The 20,742-nt window shown below is 47.5% G+C and overlaps 1 protein-coding gene across 4 annotated transcripts in view; it reads right to left on the bottom strand.

Annotated features, from left to right (window-relative positions):
• Window positions 1-2,424: 2,424 nt before the first annotated feature.
• Window positions 2,425-20,742, bottom strand: part of SLC25A37 (solute carrier family 25 member 37) — a 35,677-nt gene continuing 17,359 nt past the window's right edge. For 2 of the 4 annotated variants that reach the window (XM_019714773.2, XM_019714781.2), the window contains exons 2-4: window positions 7,544-7,772; window positions 5,452-5,508; window positions 2,425-3,618 (exon numbers count right to left, since the gene is read on the bottom strand). In XM_019714773.2, the coding sequence (XP_019570332.1) occupies window positions 3,098-3,618; window positions 5,452-5,508; window positions 7,544-7,772 (807 nt within the window). In that variant the 3' untranslated portion in view covers window positions 2,425-3,097. Of the gene's footprint in view, window positions 3,619-5,451; window positions 5,509-6,611; window positions 7,773-20,742 lie in introns of all 4 variants that reach the window. The other 2 variants (XM_019714791.3, XM_019714801.3) reach the window with 2 other exon arrangements.

Genomic DNA, 20,742 nt, shown 5'->3' with positions numbered 1-20,742 from the left:
TCTTCAAAGAGCTGGCAACAATTGAGAGGCAGAATGACATTTACTACAGGCATTCAAGAAACAACACTTTACTCCCCGTATAACACACACTGTGGGTCTAGCAGATAGGAAGCAGCAGTACCTTTGCATTTAACAGGCACAATCATCTTTAAATAAAGTTAAATAAGACCTCACTGGCATAACAATGTGTTGCAGGTGCAGCCTTAGGGGGACTTTGGAGGACAGTGCTTAGAATAAGACATCAGCATTTAAGAAAAAAGAAAGAAAGGAAGGAAGGAAGAAAAGAAACAGAAACAGAAAGCATACAAATGGATGTAGGCCAGAAAATAGGTAGATTCAATCCAAAATTTTAAAAACATAGTCATGGATTGAACGTTTACCCATTTTTTAAATCAATATTTTATTTGCAAATAAAACTCTGATCTACAAGTGGTTGAATCTCATATCATGGTATGAGCAGAATACACACACACGCACACACACACACACGCACGCACACACACACGCGTTATTGAGTACCTGTACTCAAGTGGCATTGCCTGACTGTAGATGTCACTCCCAAGACACTAATGACCCAGTACATAATATTAATTTGGTCATCACTGGGGGTGGAGGGGAGGGGAGGACATTTTCCCATTTAGTACTTCACAATGTCAAAGTCACAATCAACCATTGGATTGCAGTCTGTACAGGGCAATAGTACAAACGTTGGAGCTCAGGACGAGTGGGGAAGATTAATTCTCACAAAATTAATGACCACTTATATTTGTTTAGTGCTTATTCAGCCGCAGGAAGACCCAGTGAGGAAGGCAGGACAGGTCGTGTCACCCCCATTTCCAAGCCAATGCATCTGCAGAGAGAGGAGAGCCAGGATCAGACCTCCTGACTCTGAGCCCGTAGCGCTCTGAAATCCACTCCTTACCTCTGCTTCTTGCATCTCCCCACCCAAAGGTTTCCCAGAGAAGAGAACAGCTTCTTTTCGGAATAATATCGAAAATAAAATCCTATAAGAAATAAAGAATATTTTGCAGCAGTGTGGCAAATAGTAAGTGGACAAAAGGGGTGGTTGGATAATTATTTTAGAATTCGATCGAGTTTGTCCATCCGCAGAAGTTAACACTAACATAGGACATGTTTAGAGACAGGTAAACACTTCTCACAGCAGCATCGTCTCCAGGGGCTTTTGTATCCCGAGTGGAACAGATGCTTGCTGCAACTGGTTGGCACTGGGGGGAGTGGGAGGGGGGTTAACCCTGAGGTGGGACAGGCCAGCAGCCAAGCCCTCCAGCCCAGAAGCAAGGCCCTGCTTGGGCACACGTGGGAGCTGCCCGTGACACTCGCCTGACCCTGACCTGAGACTACCAGAGGCACTGCGTGCCGGGTCCCAAGATGGAGACTGTCCCGGTACCACCTGAATTCTTCCCAGGAAGTTACGGGAGCCCAGGTCTGAGCCTCAGTAAGATCCTGGACACTGACTGTGCCTGAAGTGAAGGGTGGAGGGCAAAGGGTGAAGGTTGGGACCAGCCTGCAGGAATGAAGGTACACACATGCTTCCTGCTCATGTTAAGAGACAGGCTCTTGAAAGGAAACTGAAGCCATTGGTGTCCTTGTGGTGAGAGGTCTGGCAGCCAGTGGAAAGGTGTGGCTGGAGGGAACAGGCTCGCATTTATTTTCTCTTAGTGACAATCTGGCCCAGATGCACCATTTCAGAAAACAAGGCAGTGAGGCCTTATGTTCTCAGTTGTCGTGGACCTAGTGAGGTTGAAGATGACTCCAGAAGTGTCCTGATTCATGCATGAAGGTCCAGCTGCAGGGCGCGGGCTAGAGGGCCTGGCTTCCGTCTCTGTGCAATGAGAGGCTCTGTGACAGGGCGGGGGGGGGGGGGCGGGGACGGGGACAGACAAATGTCAGAGATACACTTGCTGTTTTTGAAAATGCCTAAAACTGCACAGGGAAACAGGAGATTTAGTCACACACACACAGAATACCTGAAGGGCCTAAGGTAAAAGATAGATGCAGAAAGAAGTCCTAGCGTAATGGTAGGGTTTACCCCCACGGCCTGCCCAACAAATAGCCAGATGTTGGCATTTCAAGGGCTCCTAAGTGTTGGCCCAGGGAGGCGAATGAACATTTGTGTCACTCACCACCAGGGAAGGAGATGGTCTCAGTAGGTGTAAGACCAGTCATCCTACTTCACCTGGGGCCACTGCCCTCCAGTGTGAGCGACCCTGTCACCCAGCATGCGTGCATGCAAACAGCAGGAGAAGATGTCCCAGAACCAGGCCTTTGGTCCTGGAATTTCAAGGAGAGACAAAGGCAAAAGGCACATGAAGGTGGCTGACTGAATAAAAGAAAAACAAAAAGTAGCTGGAAGATACATATTGATTTCTTCAGTGTACTTTTTTTTCCCCATGAAAAGAGAAATTCAAAATATAAACTTATGTTTATTATTTTACATTCAAGTGAAACTTCCCATCTGGGGGCTCAACATAATTTTAGGTCAGATCCAGCAATTTATTACTTTGGTGCCTTTTACTTAATCCAAACGGAAGCATTCAGCCCTCTATTAAAAAACAACAACACAGTTTTGTAGCCCCAGCTGTCACACTGATTCATACACACACGGACACACACACAAATCCAAAAACCTCTACATAGAAAAATAAAGGATAAACATTATCCATCCCTTTTATATCGTGTACGGAACGTTTATATCCTTTTTTTGTTTTTTTGCTTTAATGTTTTCAGTCACTGCACATTTTCTTCCCACCTGTGAGATCTACAATTCTAGGGGAAGAGCCTGCCATGGTGAAGCAGAAAAGCTACCTTCCTCTTAGGGGAGGAAGAGAAAAAGCAATTTCTTGCTCCCCTTCCAAAGTCCTTCCCTACCTACCACCACCTTGGATGTGCCTGTGGACGGCCTCTTGGTAAGCGGCTGTCCCATCCTCTCCTTTCTATAAGGTGTCAGGGAGCGGTAGGCCCACCCTGCAAACACCCTGCAAACATGATCTTGGTGTGAGGGCAAGGGAATGGCAGCAGGTAGGGAAAGCCTTTTAAAAATAAAAGATTCTGGAATCACTGCCGACCGCCTGTTCCTTCAGTATGGAGTTCGATTCTCCAGCTTGTGCTTGGTGAGGAAGTACTTGAAAAACTCATAGACGGACCAGGAAATGGCAGTGGAAGGCATCTGGTAGAGGACACGGGCCTGCATGCCTTTGAAGTAGCCAGACAGGCCGTTGAGCTGGTACACCGTCCGGAAAGCGTTGGCCATGCCTGACAGCCGGCCACTGATGTTGGCCAAGTTGAGGGCCATGTTCTCCTGAGTGTTGAGGAGGGTCTTACACACGTCCAGGGGGGTGGTGGCGGCCGCAGCCAGGGCCCCGGCCAGCCCTCCTGAGATGATATGGGACCGTGGGTTGTAGCCCCGGTGAGGGTTGACATGCTCCTGCAGGAACTCATAGGTGATGAAGTGGATGGACTGGAAGGGAATGTTCATGGTCAGCTGCGTGGTGTAACTCCGGTAGAAGGCCCGCAAGCCCTCAGTCCTCCAAACTGTCCGGATGCAGTTGAGGGCCGACCGGTGGGGTGAGTTGTACATCTGCATGCGCTGCTTCACAACTGTCGTCGGGGCCGCAGGGCACAATGGACGGGCAATCAGTCAGTGGGCAGTTGGTTGGTTTGGCCCCACCCCAGGTCGGAGTGAAATGGGAAGCCAAGCCATAAAGAGAAACAAGCAAGTTTAGACATGCTGGTAACAGGGCACAGAGACCTAGCACACACACAGCCCCAGCCTGAGACCACAGAGGGTCAGCTCCAGGCAATCCCAACCCAGTGCCAGGAAGGTGGCTATTTCCTGAACTTTCTCTGGCCTGAATCTTGTTTAAGGTAGTCCCTAAACCAGGCCACCACTTTGAACTGGATTCCCTACCTTGACCCCCAGATCCTGGCTACCTGGGGGAATTGCACCTGCCACAAATCTAAATCCTGCCCTGACCCCTCTGCCTTCCTCTGTCCGAACATGTCTCCCAGACTCGTGCCCCGTCTTTTCTTGTGTGGTCTGTACCTCTGCAAGTGTCATTAGCTTCTGTGTCACAGTGCTCTTGGAAGAGACACTAGAATTATGTCAGCCCAAGTTCCATGACAACCTCCAATGAAGACCCTGGCTTTAATACAAAAGGAACTGGTGGTTGGTTCCAAGGACATGAGGCACGTGAGGGCCAACTGTGGTCCCTTAGGCTTAGATTTGTGATCAGCCCCACACGTGGCCAAACTGAACTCATTCAGTGCGCTTTTCTTTACTTTTTCAAGAAATCAAGTCCTGAAATCAATATAACCTCAAGGAGAAGGGGAAGTTGAACCTCATTTTTTTTTCTCCTTTAAAAAATAAAACCAAAATTCTTGTCTGGTTAGCCCTCCTCTGGGCTAACTGGTCATGGACCCTGTATGAATTGCCTTGAACACACAAAAAGTGAAGCCCAACTCCCAATCTGAGCCCTCGGGTTGCTGCAGGACAGAACCAGTCCCCACATCTGCTAGGGCATGGGAGCCAGCTGAGACCAAATAAGAAAATTTAACCATAAAAGACAAAAACAGACAAACTTAATGAGACTAGACTTAAAATGTTACCTCTGATTCTCCCTTCTGGCAAGAGACCATTTTCAGATGGGGAAGAAAGATGGAGGGAGTCCCTCATCTCTCAGAGACTAACCCAGCTGAGAGCAGGCCCAGTACAAGGTCCCAGAACTCCTCACTATTTAGACCCAGTCGGCTAAGGACACTAGGACACAGAAAATGCTGACAGAACTCAAGTCTCCACAGTTGACAACTGTTTTCGAACACTTGGCCAAATGTTAGTTTATGAAGTAATGATGCATACATAGGGGTTTATAATATTCATGTCTCTACATTTGCAAATGTTTGAAATTTTCCATAATAATTTCAAATTTCTTTTTAAAAAAGACATTGAATATTAGCCCTCATGAAAGGCCTTTGATGGGATTCCCCCTAAATTTGTCTAGGGTTGATAAGTGAACAAGGGCCAGAGGTGGTGTGTGCGTGCGTGCACACAGATTTTACAGTGCAAAAGCATGCACAAGAATGGCCAGTAGAGCTGTTAAAATAGATTCGCTGTCCTTACCCCAAGATTTTGATTTAGTGGACCTGGGCCGGGACCTAAGAGAGCATTTCTCATGTCCCCAGGAGATGCTGGTGGCTGCTAGTCCCCCAGGTCACATTCTGAGTAACTCCGTTTAAAAGAACAGGAATACTAAAAGGTCAAATGCTCATGTCCCTTCTCAAGGCCTTTAATAATGTGATAAAGAATTCTCCTGCTTATTCTGCCTGGGGGCCAGGAATCCTCTTGCCCAACCTTCTATATCCCTCCCCCAACACCTTTTTTTCTAGCCCCTTTGACATTCCCAGCTGCCACTCCCTGGGACCGTGAAACATTACCTTCTGCTGGATTCATTACTGCATCGTGGAGCAGTGTGGCCATACTCCCAGCTATCCCTGCAAAACAAACTCCAGAAAATTACCCTCTGGGACCAGGCGTTCTGAGGAAGTTCCTGGAACCTAAAATCAGACGGAACCCTGAGCACAGCTTTCTAAGACGCAAAAGTCACTATCAACTCCACCCAGATGAGCACTGACTCTTAAAACCCTAAAGCAATCATACTGGATAAATACTGGATAAAAGTGGGGAAAGTGACATAGGCACAGACACCCACATCTTCATCTTGCAGAAACCTCATTTTCTTTCTTGTGGTCAACCTCGGGAACAGGCTCTACCTGCTAACGCTGGATGGTCCTCAGAAACCACACTTCGTGGCTTTTTCTACTGTTTAGGTTTTAATTCTCATTCGTCTCTGTCTATAGATGAACTCACTCTGCCCCTTACACTGGGGCAGTCAGAGGGAGTGATACCATGTCTACTTCTCAGAGAGAGAAAATGCCAGAAGAGAAATCTTTAAGAAAATTCCTTAATAAAATCTAGGCATTTTTTAAAAAAACAAAACGGGCATGGGAAGAGGACATCAGGAAGAGCTGCACGTGGTAGATTTTCAGGGTTAATTTGGAAAGTTATGACTTGTCTACGAGGTGGCCGACCCCATCCAGGGTCTCATCTGGCTTCAAGAACCAGGAGCTTCAAAAGCCTGATGCAGGCCTAGAATGTTGCTTTGGGCTTTGGGCTTCCTGCCTCTTGCGGGTAACATGCCCAGTAATTAAGATTATCGCTGGCAGGTGGGAGGAATGAGGGACACCAGGATAAGGCTTCAGATACGCATATACACTCTCCTCCCTCCCTCCTCACACACACTTCTGATTATCCCCAGAAAGGTCAAAGTGCAACCACAGCACATGTCACAGTGCAGCAGTAACAGCACTGGGCAGAACTTGGCATAACCTGGGTTCCATCAAACCGCCATCAAGGGGTTTAGTGACCAAGGGGCTAAATCCTCACAATAAGGCAGTTTCAGCAAAAGGAGGGTTATGGACGCGGGGGTGGCCTCAGAACGGAGCTCTCTGTGACCATCTCAATAAATGCAATTAACAGCCAATCTTTAAAAAGCAAAACAAATGTCTGCAAACCAGCCAGGTGCAGTTATTATTACCAAGGTTTGCTGATGGAAGAGCTGCTTTTTGGTTCTGAGCAGCACAAAAAGAGAAGGGAAGAAAGTTGTTGCTGGTCACGTCTACCTCTCACCATTGTTGAACAATTAATTTTGTTAAAATAAGTACACCGGAGGCTGCTATCCATAGTCCCATTTCATACCCAAACAAAAACCAACAAAAGCCAAACCCACAGAAGAGGCGAAAATAACCACTCAGCCGGGCCCAGTAAGACATGTGTATGTAAGAGCTGCCCGCCGAACTCAAGCCCCCATCCCACTCCCTCAAAACAACAAAACTATTTCAGCCCTTGATCGCAGAGAGATGCAACTCAGACAAACGGAAAAGAATGGGGGTGAAATTCCCCAATCCCCAGAAGCTTAAAGTGGGAAAGGTCGTCTGCGCTGGAGCAAATCCTTTGTCAGCCATAAAACTTCTTGACCTTTTAAAGCTTAGTTTAGATCTTGACGTTGTAGAGACCTGTTGAACCAGTTTTTAAATAGTCTCAAAGAAGCTGTCCAGATAACATTTTTTTTGTTTGTTTTTGGAATCCAGCATTCAAAAGTTTTGTTCCTAGTCAGGGCTACTGTTTTCCTAGATCTGATCATTAATGGCTTTTGAATGTTTAAAAAAAAAACAAAAAAAAACACACAAAAAACCACGAAACAAAAACCCACGCAACAATGAAAACTGAAACACCTCTGTCACTGATTTTCCCCCAGGCTTCAGAAAGCGAAGGAGGGGTATGGAAAAAAACATGTGTGTGTGCGTGTGTTTGGGTGTGTGTGCACACACACGACTCTAGAGTTCTTTATTCATAAGCAAGCGTGGCGGAGACGAGACGTCAGGCTGCTGGGTCACAGGGAGAAGAACCCTGGGGAAGGGTCTGTTGAAGGACAGAACTTTCTAACTCCAGACAAACGCTTTCAAATACCGTTGGCTAGGTGGCTGTTTCCTTGGTGGTGGAAAACGGCATTTAAAGTTCTTTTCATGTTTTCGTAGCAGGCAAAATACATGGCGTGGGCCGGCCCTGCGCCCATCATCATCACATTTAGACCTCGCAAGGGCCTCCAGAAGCCTTCAGTCCGCATGATTTTCCTGAGGGCTCCATAGACGCTTGAGTACTGGGCTTTGGGATCTGGATTCAAACTCTGCATTCGTGTCTGAGGGAGGGAGAGAAAACAAGAAAAGCGTGGCGATTAATGAGGATGGTGGAAAGGGAAGACCCAGAGAGAGTGAGAGAAAACGGTCCATTTTCATCGTTTCACAACATTTCCTGGTGAAGAAAGCATGGATTCTCTCCTTCCTGGAGTACTCGTTCCTCCCCTCCCCTCCCACCCCAACACACACACATTCACATGGATGTCATTATGCCCAGCAAAGCGGGGAAAGGATGGGAGGCAGGATTTGGAGTGGGAAGACCTGCCGTGGCCCTAGCAAGCTGTGTGACCTCTGAGGAATCCCTTAACCGCTCTTGGCCTGAGGATCCTCGTTCAAAAACAAAACAAAAAAACCACAGGGTTTTCATGAACATCAAATGAAGCAATGCATGTGAAAACCCTCAATAAGCTCACAGATCTAGTCAAAAGTATTATGATTACTCTGGTTCCCGCTCTGGTTCTACTGTCTTCTGTGTCCTCACTTATCTGCGACTTTCATGTTCTGAAAGCTCCTGTTCAGCCCCCACCATAAAAATTTCCCCAGAATCCTTGAGCCCATGTCCAGAATTTCTGCCATAAGCTTGTTTACTATAAATATCTTTGCCACAAGCATTTTCACTGCACAACTAATTGGCTATAAGGCAATTTTCCTGTCAAAGATACAGTAATGAAAAATAAAGACGGGCATTAAGAAGGACATAATGAAACATGAAAAATTAAAAAGACTTCTTGTGAAAAGGGGAAATACATCGTCTTGGAAGTCTTTAGTATGACACATTTAGTTACTTGTGTTTCCTCACTTGGCATCATACTTTTTCTTTTCCGTTACAATGTCTTCTTTCATTAAGAGAGGTATCAGTTTCCAACTAAAGAATCGATAAGGCTCTCAGAGACTGTTGTGAGAGTAGCGACCTCTTTCATATTTGCATAGCTTGGTAAACTTTTGGTGTTGACAGGTGGGAGGGAGGACTGTGGTCCTCAAAGGATTTGCAAACTGATATGTGATCATTTTCTAGCATAGGATGCAATCTGGCTTTCCATGTAGCTTTGCAATCTGCTTTACCCGTAGTTGCTACCATCCACTATTTTAAGAGCATCACATCTACTCATCACTCTGTATGACCGTCATGAGTGCTGAGATTTATATCATATAAAAATAGGCGTTCTATGAGAATTTCACCAATGGAGAAATGAAACCAAACTAACGACTAGCTTAAATACATGAAGGCCACCAAATGTAAAGCAGAGTATCAACTAGCTACTTTATCTTTTACCCTAAACTTGCCTTATGGACAATTAGTTGTGCAGCAAAAATGTTTGCAGTGAAAACACCTAGAATCCCTCCAGGCTTCACTTCTCTCTCATCTCCTCTAAATACTTTTTACATTTCATCATTACCAGATAGCCCTTAAATATGAATGGTCTTATCCTTAATTTCTTCATATGTACAGTCTTGCCTCCTGAGGCAGAGATCCTGGCTTTCCCCATCTCTGTTAATGCCATCATGCTAACCAGGCACTTGCATAGGTGTGACAGTTAATCTTACGTGTCAACCTAGTGAGGCCATGGAACCTACACTGGTACCAGATATGATCAAACACGAGTCCAGATGTTGCTGTGAAGGTATTTTTTTTTTTTTTTAGACGAGATTACCACTTAAATCAGTAGAATTTAAGGAAAGTATATTACCCTCCCTAGTGGGTGGGCCTCGTCTAATCAGTTGAAGGCCCGAACAGAAAAATACTGATGTCCCCCAAGGAAGAAAGTATTCTTCCTCTAGACAGTCTTTGGACTTGAACTGCAATGTCCACTGTTTCCTGGGTCTTCAGGCAGCCTGCCCTGCAGATTTTGGACTTGCCGGACTTCACCATCACCCAGTTTGGAGAACCACTAAATAAAGGCCCCTTCCACTCCTAGCACTTTCTACTAACAACCTCCATCCAACCTTGGCAGTAAGGATGTCACCTCTGGTTATGTGAGGAGGGGATGAGGAGGGAGTACTTGGGGGAGGACAGTGTGTGCCAAGGAGGTAGAGACAGGAAACACTGGGGCACATGGTACCAAGGCCAGCCAAGCCCATGCCCCCCGTCTGAATTCTAGCTCTGGGATTTTGATCAGGTTCCTTAATTTGGGGGCATGAAATAATGCCCCCAGAGCACGTTGGCCGACTGAAATAACAGTGGGAAACACCTGGTACGGATGGGCAGTCAACAAAGACCGTCCCCTCTCCTACCTGCCCTTTATGTGTGTGAAGGCCTTAGGCGGGTCTCTCCCTTACAAAGCTGCTCACGTAGACTTCCAAGGGAAATTTCGGATTGCTTTCTCACCTCCTCTTTTTAAACGGAGGGATGAGGCAGTGAGAGGAGTAAATATCACTGAGCCCACACGCATCATCCTCTTATGGGAAAGAAGAGGACAACTGGGTATGTATGCACACTCAGTGGACTTCTCTGTCCTCAGGGGGGTGGCCGTTTTTAATGACACATACCTACATACCTGAGGGAACAGAGGGAAGTGGCTCATAAGCGCAGAGGACCCAGGCAAGACTACAGTGGCCAGGTTTGGGGCCAGAGCCTCTTTAGTCCTGACGCACTTTGAATCTTCAACCTGCCTGCAAGGGAGCACTCCCTCGGGGTCAGGTACCGGAACACAGAGGAAAAGTTGATGGGGAAACAAGGAAAGTGTGAGATAAGGGCAGAATGACACGGACATCCCAGGGTTCCAAAGCTCAGAGAAAAGACGAGGCGTGACCAAGCTACACTGTTACAGTCATGGCAGCTTCCTCAGAAGAAAGGCTGAGAGACGCCGGAGGCAGACGGGTAAGAAGGCAGGTAGAAAAGGCTAGAGCCTGAAAGAAGATAATCAGTTTGTTTAGTTTCTCTTTTTCCTTTTGAGTGACTCTGCCTGTGAAACGTACCACAAAGCTGGGTATTTTCTATCTTCTTGTGGACCAGAGAAGAAAAAGTCAGGGGTAGGTGGAAACAACCCAAGGGTTCAAGAAATAGACAAGCAAAATGCAGCATATCTGTACATGGAACATTATGCAGCCTTAAGAAGGAAGGCCACTCTGACACATGCTGCAACACGGATGAACCTCGAGGACATGGATGCTAAGTGAAATATGACAGAGACAAAAGGACAAAACCTGCATGATTCCACTTATATAGGTACGTAGCATAGTCAGAGTCATGGAGACGGAAAGTAGACGGTGGTTGCCAAGGGCTGAAGGGAGGAGGAAGGGGGATGGTTGTTTAATAGGGACAGAGTTTGGATTTTAACAGGGACAGAAGCTGTACTTCTTAAAATGGAGGATGGTGATGTTAGCCCAACAATGTGAATGTACTGTAGGCCCCTGAACTATACACTTAAAAATAATTAAGACGGGTATTTGATATCATGTGTGTTTTACCACATTAAAAAACAAAACGTCAGGGGGTGAGGGCAGAGAGAAGGAAAACGAAATTTAATGAAGTAGGGTGTATGAAGAGAGGGCGGAGATTGAAAACGCACAACACAAACAAAAACGGAGACAGAGAATTTCACAAACCGCCTTTCCTGTCCTGGGTTTCACTTCCTGCTCAAGGTCTAGCTGCATGGCTCTCCTGTTTCCTTAGAGCAAATTCCCACTCCGTGCATTTTAATTCTCCCCTCTTAGAAAATGCATAATGCACATCAGCGTATTATAAGTTCTCCGAAAGCAGATCTGTAGGAAAGCAGCCTGTTGAACGTGGTTTAACAAGGCCCTTCTTAAACGTTTGTCTTTGGCAATGGAAGCGCTGGCTCAATGCATAACCAGCTCCACCGTGCAGAACACGCTTCAGAAAATACAGCTGAAGCCCAGGCGGGCCCTGGAAGCAGGAAGTGCAGTGATCAGCAACAGGTGTCAGAAGGACATCCCCCATCCATACCCCTGGAAGACAAGGCCTGAAAAAGGGGGTGGCAGATAAGCAGGAGGAACCCTCTGCTGTATGTTGTCATGTTACTCCACATCCACTGCATACCTGCTGTTTGCTCTCAAAGGAGCAGGATTGGAGAAAAGTACCTCGGCCCAGAAACCAGGAGACCCGGGTCTCTGGCTTGGTCCTGCCACTCACTGCGTGACCTGAGCAAGTCCCCTCTGGCTCTAGAATAGCGATGCTATAGGAAGGCGCCATGTCAATGATATAAATTCTGTATGTGCATTGAACTGGCCAGAAAGGAGTGCAAAATCGAGCCTGTTTGACTCAAAGTCTCCCCTAAGAAGACAAAAAAGGACCAGCTTGCCTTGTTGGCCTGTCCTCTTATTGAGGGGAGGAGGGAGGAGAGAGTGGAAAATACGCGAGCTGTCCCAGGTGAGCTCGCTGGATCATATGACGGGAGCCGCGAGGCCCTGGGCAGAGAGCACATCTAACTCAGCACCTGCCTTTTCAGATGGGAAACTGGGACAGAGCAGGAAAGTCACTTGGCCAAGTTCATACAGATAAGGAGGCACGGATCTAGGCTCTGGGCCCTGGGCCAGGACCAGAAAAGCAAAGCAAAGGGAGAGAGCTGAACTTGGCAGGGGGACCTGGGACCACCCTGAGCATCCAGCAGGGGACAGCCCCGCCCAGCCCAAGACCCTGAGCCTCACTTGGCCACTGTCCTCAACCCCCACCCCCACCCCCGACCTGGACACGGCTGGGGATTCCCAACCCTCCTTTCTCAACTCCTCAGAATAAGAAACAAATAATATTAATAATATAAAAAACTTCCCGTGCCAAAAGCACTTGAAGCACTGAAAGAACCAGGAGAAGATAATACAGAATCTGTCCATTCATCCACTAAAAAAGCATCTGCTGCGCTCCTAGAGGCAGGCCGATGGGGAGACAGGGTACGGATGGGGGCTCCCAGTTCCTGGTGTGAACAAACAAACCTCACAGCACCGAGGGGCACAACTCCCACCGAGGGACCAGGGCTGTGCTCCAGAAAGCTAGCCAGGAATCTCTGTTCTAGACTCTCTCCTGGAGAAAGGAAAGAAGGTTCAGGCACCTAGAAAGTGCTAGGAAAATGCCAAATAATGTTAGCATCTGCCACCCAGTATCTACTTCAGAATCAGAAATCTAGTTGGTAAGTTTAATTCTACCCCATCTGCCAATGGTTGCCCAGTAGCGCTGCCAGTCTCTAAGTCAAATCAGAGTAAAATGTCTAAGCCAGACTGGAGGGCCCAAGCCCTGCCCCTACCCATGGTCACGGGCATCACTTTGGCCTGCAGCTCTCCCAGTTCCACCCATGGCCCGTCCACAGCACTGTGTGCCTGCTGCTCTGGAGTCTGCAGATGACACCCCAGCTCCTGCCCACAACCACCCAGGGCAGAGCATCGGGCCACGGAGCCCGCTCCCGGGCAGGCCTCCCTTGCTGAGACACCACCCATGGGATCACGGCAAGGCCAGTGGGAAGAGGCATTTTTGGTTCAGTGCTTTGTGGGGAGAGGACTGCTTTCCAGAAGACAGCCACGGACCTCATCAAGGGCTTGGAAAGCCCTGTCTCACGTTCCAGAATCCTTGGGAAGCACACAAACCACATCAAGGCAAATCACGCACAGTCAAGCTTTCAGCACTGAGTTCAAAACTGCCTGCATTGACCCGGGACCCACAGGTGCCCTTATTGTACTCGTTACAGACGATGGACTCCTCCTGGTGATTCCGACAATCATAGCCTGGCCTTTTGAAAACAAGTGTAGAAATCATCTGAAATGAGGCACGAGGACACCATCCAGCATCACTGCCACACACGTCAACCAGGAACAGAGCAATGCAGAAAATCCTTTCAGGGATCCGGCTGCTCGCAGCAGCAGAGATATGTTGATGTGCACGTATTCACAAGTTCAAATGCCCAAATAACATCTTGTTACATCTCCCAAATTGGCAAAACTGTGCACAAAGAGAATATATGTTCTCTCTCTCTCTCTTTTTTAATTAAAAGGAAAACTTCATCCTCTTGAAGTTTACGAATCAGCAAGAGAATAATGACTCTTCCAAAGCAGTTCTTGCCTTTCCCCCCAATAAAAGGGGGGTGTTGGGGGGGACAATCACGTATCAGAAGCAGGTGGCAGAGTGGTGCAGGGGAGTTCCAGGCCTAGCCGTTCTGAAAGCCCCTGTTCAGAAGCATGAGTTTAGAGCAAGCAAAGGGCCAGCTCATGGGAAAAATCAGGCAGGAAAGCTGTACAGAGAAGAGAGATGGTGGAAACACACCTCCAGCTAAATCATATCTGCGTCAGTTTCCCGGTCTTCCTCTAGGAGCCCGAGATGCCCCTCTGTTTCCAGGTCGCCCTGATGTTGGGGGAGGGAAGGAGGAAGTGGCTCACATGTGTGAAAACAAACCATCAAGGCCGCCTTTTCACTTATGTCCCATGGGGCCCAATTTCAGAAAAGTCACATTTGCCCTTCTGAACAGACCAGTCACACTCCGATGTTCCTGTCATCTGAGACACTGGGCCTGGACTGCAAAGGGTTTGCGCCACCTGTCATGAATACTCTCCAGACACAATACTGAAACCTTCAGGGCCCATCAGGGGCAGGTGCAGGGTGGGGGGCACTGCTGTTTCTGGGGACAAAATGACGAAGTGAAGAGCCTTCATTATGAATTTGGTAGCATGCAAGACAACCAAAACCCAGTTCCTTGGTCTCCCAAGGAAGAAGCCACAGCACCAAACACCATTCTTCCTAGAAACGGCACAGTGGGGAGGAGCCAGACCCCAGATCACAGGGAAGGGCTGCAAAGGAGCCAGTTGAGCTGAACATAGACAGAGGGAAGACACTGCAATCGATAAGAAATGGAGCTGTCATTACACTCCCTTCTGTGCTATTTGGGTTTCTTTGACCATGTGCATGTGTTACTTTGGAGGGGAAAAAAAGGCAAAGGGAGCAGGGAGAACAACTCTGGCTGAGGGGGAATGTGAACATGCTGGCAGGTCTGGGTAAAAGGAGGGTGTGTCTGGAGGGAATGTGTGCGGGAAGCAGAGCTGAAGTAATGGGGGTCAGGGAGCCCTGGACTCGGGAAGGTGGCGACGCAGTAAATGATCAATAAATGGTTGCTTGGAGAAAGGCAGGTTGGGGCTAGACTATGGGAGGCCCTGAAGAGCTTGCTAAGGAATTTGGAATTTACTTCATAGTCAAGTGTCGTCCAGTTACGTACTTACTGCAAAGGAAGACAGGAGCCATGAAGAGCCACACAGTAAGCAGGACAGATGTGCTCTCCTGCATCTGGGCGGAGGGAGCTGGCCTATGCAACAGAAGCCCTCCCCACAGGTCACGTTACATGCTGGCCACTCTCTTCAAAGCTGTGGGTGCCTGCAAGGTCACCGTAACACCACATATATGCCACTGCAGTCTCTCTGTCCCTACCCTCGGGCAACAGCTCACCACCCTGCCGATGGTTGAAGCCGTCCCACATTCCTTGAATCTAGGAGCCAAACCTAGTCACTCCTCCCCTTCTCTAGAGAATTCTACAGCAGAAGGAGGGAGGGATGAAAGAATCTGTGCCTGGCGAAGGCCCAATATACCCAGGACACGCTCAGTTTGTGGCCCGCCCAAAGGATTGAATTACTTCTGCTCTACAGGTGGGCAAATTCCCAAGATTCCAGGTAATGGGGCTCATGTTCCATGGGTGGGATTGATGACCTCACTGGGAAACAAGAAAGTAGGCAGAGCACTGGGCTGCACGGGAAGCCTGAACCACTGGTCACTCGTACCTACCTTGCCTGGCTCTCGCGAGACTAGCACCTACACTCTTGTCCCATATCTGACACTCATAGACTGTGTGGCCTTAAGTGAACAAACTAACTTGCTTCTCTGAGTCCCAATGCCTCTTATTCACAAAACACTGATAAGAATTAAAACCGTCATATTAGCAGCCAACTAGCCCCATTTACAAAAAAGGAAACTGAGGCACAGAGGGGCTAAGCAACTTGCCCCAAGGTCAGAGTACAGACAGGATTGGAAGCCAGGTGTCTGGTTCCAGAGATGCCCTTAACCACAAGGTGACACAACCTCTCACAAAAGAGTGGATTGGAAGGGATCATAAGTGACCCCCAGCTTAGGATACAACCACGTGAAGTCACGTGTGTACCACCCCTATGTGCTTTCTGAAGAGGGAGAAGGCCTAATTATGTCAAGGTCACCTAAATCCTGGCTGATTAAGTTCACGCAGCTCCTGAAAGGTCTGTCTAGGTCCAGCCCACAAGCAGTGTATACTTATAGGCTGTTGCAAGCCCAGTCTGATGGAGGACATTGGGAAATAGTTGCTGACACCTGGCCACTGGTCCCAAACAGTAAGAACGGTTGGTTCAACACAAACCCATTCTCTCTCCTCGAAAAGAACTTGAACTGTTTGCCCACCCACACTGAAATCATTTGCCCATGGATGAAAGCCTGGCACTCCATCGGTATTCAAAGACTGAGACTGAATATTTCAACAGTCAGACTGCTTTCAAGCCACTTGGCCTCCCTAGGGCCTCCCCTGACTCAGCAGCCTTGTTTATCATTTGCTTATAAACACCCCACCTACAAGTAAGGACAAGATGTCAGAGACAGAACTGGAGAAACACATTCTCCAAAGTGTTTTACCTATAGGTAAACTCACTAAGGCATCATGACGCCACATGGAAGAACAAAATACAAGAGTCCACATGGAAGCACCCTAGAAGCACATGAAGCCACTCTGAGCACCAGGATTCCTACTGTGTGTAGGAGAAAAAAAGAATCCCAGCTCTGAGAGCATGTGCCAAGATTCTCTACGTGATGGCTCTGCTCCCTGCTCCCTACTTCAGCGCCAGCAGCTCTACCATCATCTCTTTTACATAGTGGGGCTCCCCATGGGCGTTTGTTTGATTTGAGATTCTGCCACCCATCTAGCCTTCCCACCCTAACTTTGCTTTGCTAGTGAGGAAACAGTTCTGTGATTTGCCCAAGCTCCCAGAGCCAGGACCCTCGAGCACTTTTGACTCCCAGACCCCACCTGTCTGACCATCCTTCAACCATATTTTGCTGAAAATTGCAATCATGACATCGCAAAGAAACCTTGTTCAACCACCCACCCCATACCCAACGCCCTGGGCTTTGAATTAATCTGTTCACTGAACAACTACACATGGAGTTTCTGCTCCATGCCAGGTGCCATTATTACAGGACCTGAGGACCCAAAGATGGCCCCTGTCCTCCACCACCTCACAATCGAAATCCTATTCTATTTTTTCAGATGTATGCACTTGGGGAAGTTACTAAAATTTTCTGACCTTCAGCTCCCTCATCTGTATCCACTCCTATTTCACATGCTTTCTGCGATGCATAAATGAGGAAGCTTAAGCACCTCGGTCACCTGGTACAGTACAGTAGGTGTTCAATAAAGGTTTGTCATCATTGTAATTATTTCTAGAAGGGCTCCAGAATGTCCCCTGAACCATGAACTATGTTAATACAAACGGTACTGGAATTTTATTAAGAACCACCACCAAAACTAACTTAATCTTGTCTAGAAGGTGTGGGGGTTTTTCCCTGCTTACTGATAAATGGCTGTTTGGTACAAAGGATCTCGTTGCAGGTTTGAACTGAATCATTAAACTACAGAATAGGACAGGTCATAAGCCACACAACAGACCCCAGGGTTCCAGAAGGAAGCTACCAGCCACAGGGCACTGGTGTGGGGGACTCCAGGCCACAGTTCCGCCAACCTCACAAGAAAGGGACAGGAATGAGACCCAACCCCAACCACCTATGACCAGGAAGAGGTTGGACAAAGGTGAGGTGGCTTCCAGTTTCCACTGGAGCCCAGACCCACAGTGGCCAGCACAACAGGCCCTGAAGCCCCACCTCCATCTAAATCCCAGCTCTGTGGCTTCCTTCTCACACCTGTACACCTTAAGCAAGTTACTCAATCTCTCTGAGCCTGTTTCCTTATCAGTAAATGGCATTCATAATTGTACCTACCTCCCAAAGTCTCTGTGAGGATTGAAGAAAATAATAAATGAAAAGCCCTTTGCCTGGGGGGCTGGCCTATAGCTGCTGTTGCTTTTATTTATGCTTCTTTTCTTTTTTTTTTTTGATAAACAGTGAATTCCTAGGAAGATGTCATGTTTACTCTAACTCCTTCATAAAACGAATTCCTTCAGGATTCGCTGCGGTTGGGAGCAATCATTGCACAGTGAGCCTGTAAGACCTGAGTCATTGTCAGGACTGCCCGAGCAGCCCTTTAGTTTGCTGCTCCTCCTAACAGGAGAGAAACTGAGGCCCAGAAAAGTGAGGGGACTTGCCCACAGCAGCCCCACACGGGACCCTGTCCCTCCCAACCACCCACTCCCATGCTTACCGTACTTCCCTCGCCATTGCTAAATGAATGGACCCAGCTGCGTACATTAATCCTGGTTATGTAACAAAGGAAACTTGGATAGCTAGAGAGGTAGGGGAGAAAAATCACTAGTGTCAGTTTACACAGGCGCAAAAGGGCCAAGATGACAGTGCGACAGGAAGATCACTCACCTGGCCTGGCTGCTCAGAGCCAAGGGCAGTTCTGGAGACCTTCAACTGGCGCTCAAGTCTGAGGCCAGGGCAGGGACCATAAATACCAAGGCTCCCTGACAATGTGACTGCTGTCCATTCCCGCAAGGTCGCTGCTGTGGAAAGGGCCTCCCCACTGCTCAAGGACTCGCTAGCCTCTGAACTATAGGAAACAGCCAGATGGGGCCAAGCTGAGCTACAGGACTGGGCAGGGGGAGCCCTCTGAGGGGTCTGCTCCTTCCCCCATGCGCCAGTTACCCAGCAGGACTTGGGCCCCACCCATGGGTGCCAGTAAGTCCATTGGATTCTGGAGGATTAATCCACGTGGCATGTGGGACATGTTTCCACGGAGTGTGTCTCACTTTCCCAAAAGGGGCGATCCCCCAAAACATGCACCTAAATGTGAGCATGACAGAGAGCCCTGTCCCAAGAGTCAGAAGACCCAAACTGCCATCAGCTCTGCATCCAAATCCCTGAGGAACTCCGAGCAATCCTTTCACCTGGCCGGACACCAACATGAATTGCCACCAGCAGGTAAACCTGAGACGGCAGGGGATTTCTTCTGTTTTGTTCACCCATCTACTACAACTGTAAATATTTGTTGAATGAATAAATGAAGTTAACAGATTGTCTCTCAGGAGGTCCTTTTCGGCCCCTGACAATCTAAATCTATGAAACCGGGTAAAGAATCCTTCAAAATACAAATGTGTGTGGGTGTGTTGTATTTGGGGGGAGATAAATCTACATTGCTATGCATCAGTTTTTAAACACCTGTATAAAAAAGAATTCCAGGAGAAATTGGAACCCTTATGCACTGCTGGTGGGAATGTAAAATGGTGCAATCCCTATGGAAAACAGTATGGAGGTTCCTAAAAAAAACTAAATATACTGGGGGTGCCAAAATAATGTACACACATTTTAAGAGATGTTATCTATGTGTTACTTTTTGAAGTTGAATTGAATTACAGTAGCAATGTGTATGTAGTATGACATTCACTCAAAAGGTGGCATTAATCAAATGAACGCTAGCATCACCGAGCGACAGGCAGGACAGTCAAAGAAAACGGCGGAAGCACGGTTGTCGTTTGAGGAGTGCAAGACCTCCATTTTGAAGTGGTATTTGAAATTCGAGAATGTGGTGGAAGTACGACAATGGAGGCGTGAGTCTACAACAGAACCTCCAACACGCCTAACAATTGCACGCATTCTTGGTAAGTCTGAGACGCATGGTGCTGTGTGTGTGTGATGAGCACAAGGGAAGATCCGGGAGGCCTTGCTCAGCAACAAGTCCTGCTTCTGCTGTGGTGCTGGAACGGTTCACACGCTCGCCACAGAGGTCTACCAAACAGTGTTTGCCGTAATCACAGGTGTCTGGACGCTGATGGTAACCACTCTGAGCACCTCTTGTAATTGCAGAAGTCAAATGTGACTTGTATTCATCTTTTGTTATCCGCATATATTGAGTATTACAATTTTAATACAGCTTTCCTTTCTTAAAATGTGTGTACATGTTTTTCAGCACCCTCTGTAGAATTACCATATGATCCAGCCATCCCACTTCTGGGTATACAACCAAAAGAATTGAAAACAGGGACTCAAAGAGATATTTGTACACCCATGTTCTCGGCCGCATTTTTCACAATAGCCAAGAGGTAGAAGCAACCCAAATGTCCATCCATGGGTGAATGAATAAAACGCGGTATATAGTACATACAATGGAATATTATTCAGCCTCATAAAGGAAGAAAATTCTAACACATGCTACATCATGAATAAGGCTTGAGGACATTATGCAGCAAGGCAGACATGATCCAAAAAGACAAATACTGTATGATTCCACTTTACATGTGGTACCTAGAGTAGTCAGATTCAGAGACAGAATGTTGGAATGGTGCTTGCCAGGGACTGGGGGAAGGGAGGGGAAATGGGAATTGTTGTTTAAAGGGCATAGAGTTTCAGTTTGAGAAGATAAAAAGTTCTGGAGATTGGTTGTACAACAATGTGAATGTACTTAACACTACTGAACTGTATGTATACTTATAAAAGGTTAAGAGAGTAAATTTTATGTTATGCTTATTTCACCCTAATTAAAAAAAAAATCCTAATCAACAGCTCATTCCACATGCACTTCATAGTCTGAAATTCTGTCACAAATCAAGTAAGTCCCTCAGCTTCCTTTATCACCTGGGATAGCAGTTTTTGTCTGTTTTTGGTGAAGGCAACCAGAGGTCCCAAATGCCAAACTGTGATCCCCTGAACACAGCAGCATTACTGGCTCCAGAGCCCGCCTTGGGAGGAAGGACCTGGAAGCTCAGCCCAGGGGCTCTTGGTCAGAAGGCAAAGCCTTAATGGAGGACAGAAAATGCTGAAGACGCAGAGTTTGAACCCTCATCCTTTCTCACCTGCTGGCCCCTGGTCCCGATGCAAGATGCTAGCCTGTACCCGCCCAAAAGGTATTTTCCCCA

This window comes from Rhinolophus sinicus, chromosome 15 (assembly GCF_057876585.1).
Source record: "Rhinolophus sinicus isolate RSI-liver-muscle chromosome 15, RSI-T2T, whole genome shotgun sequence".
Classification (NCBI taxonomy): domain Eukaryota; kingdom Metazoa; phylum Chordata; class Mammalia; order Chiroptera; family Rhinolophidae; genus Rhinolophus; species Rhinolophus sinicus.
This window is presented reverse-complemented; position numbering and strand designations above follow the sequence as displayed.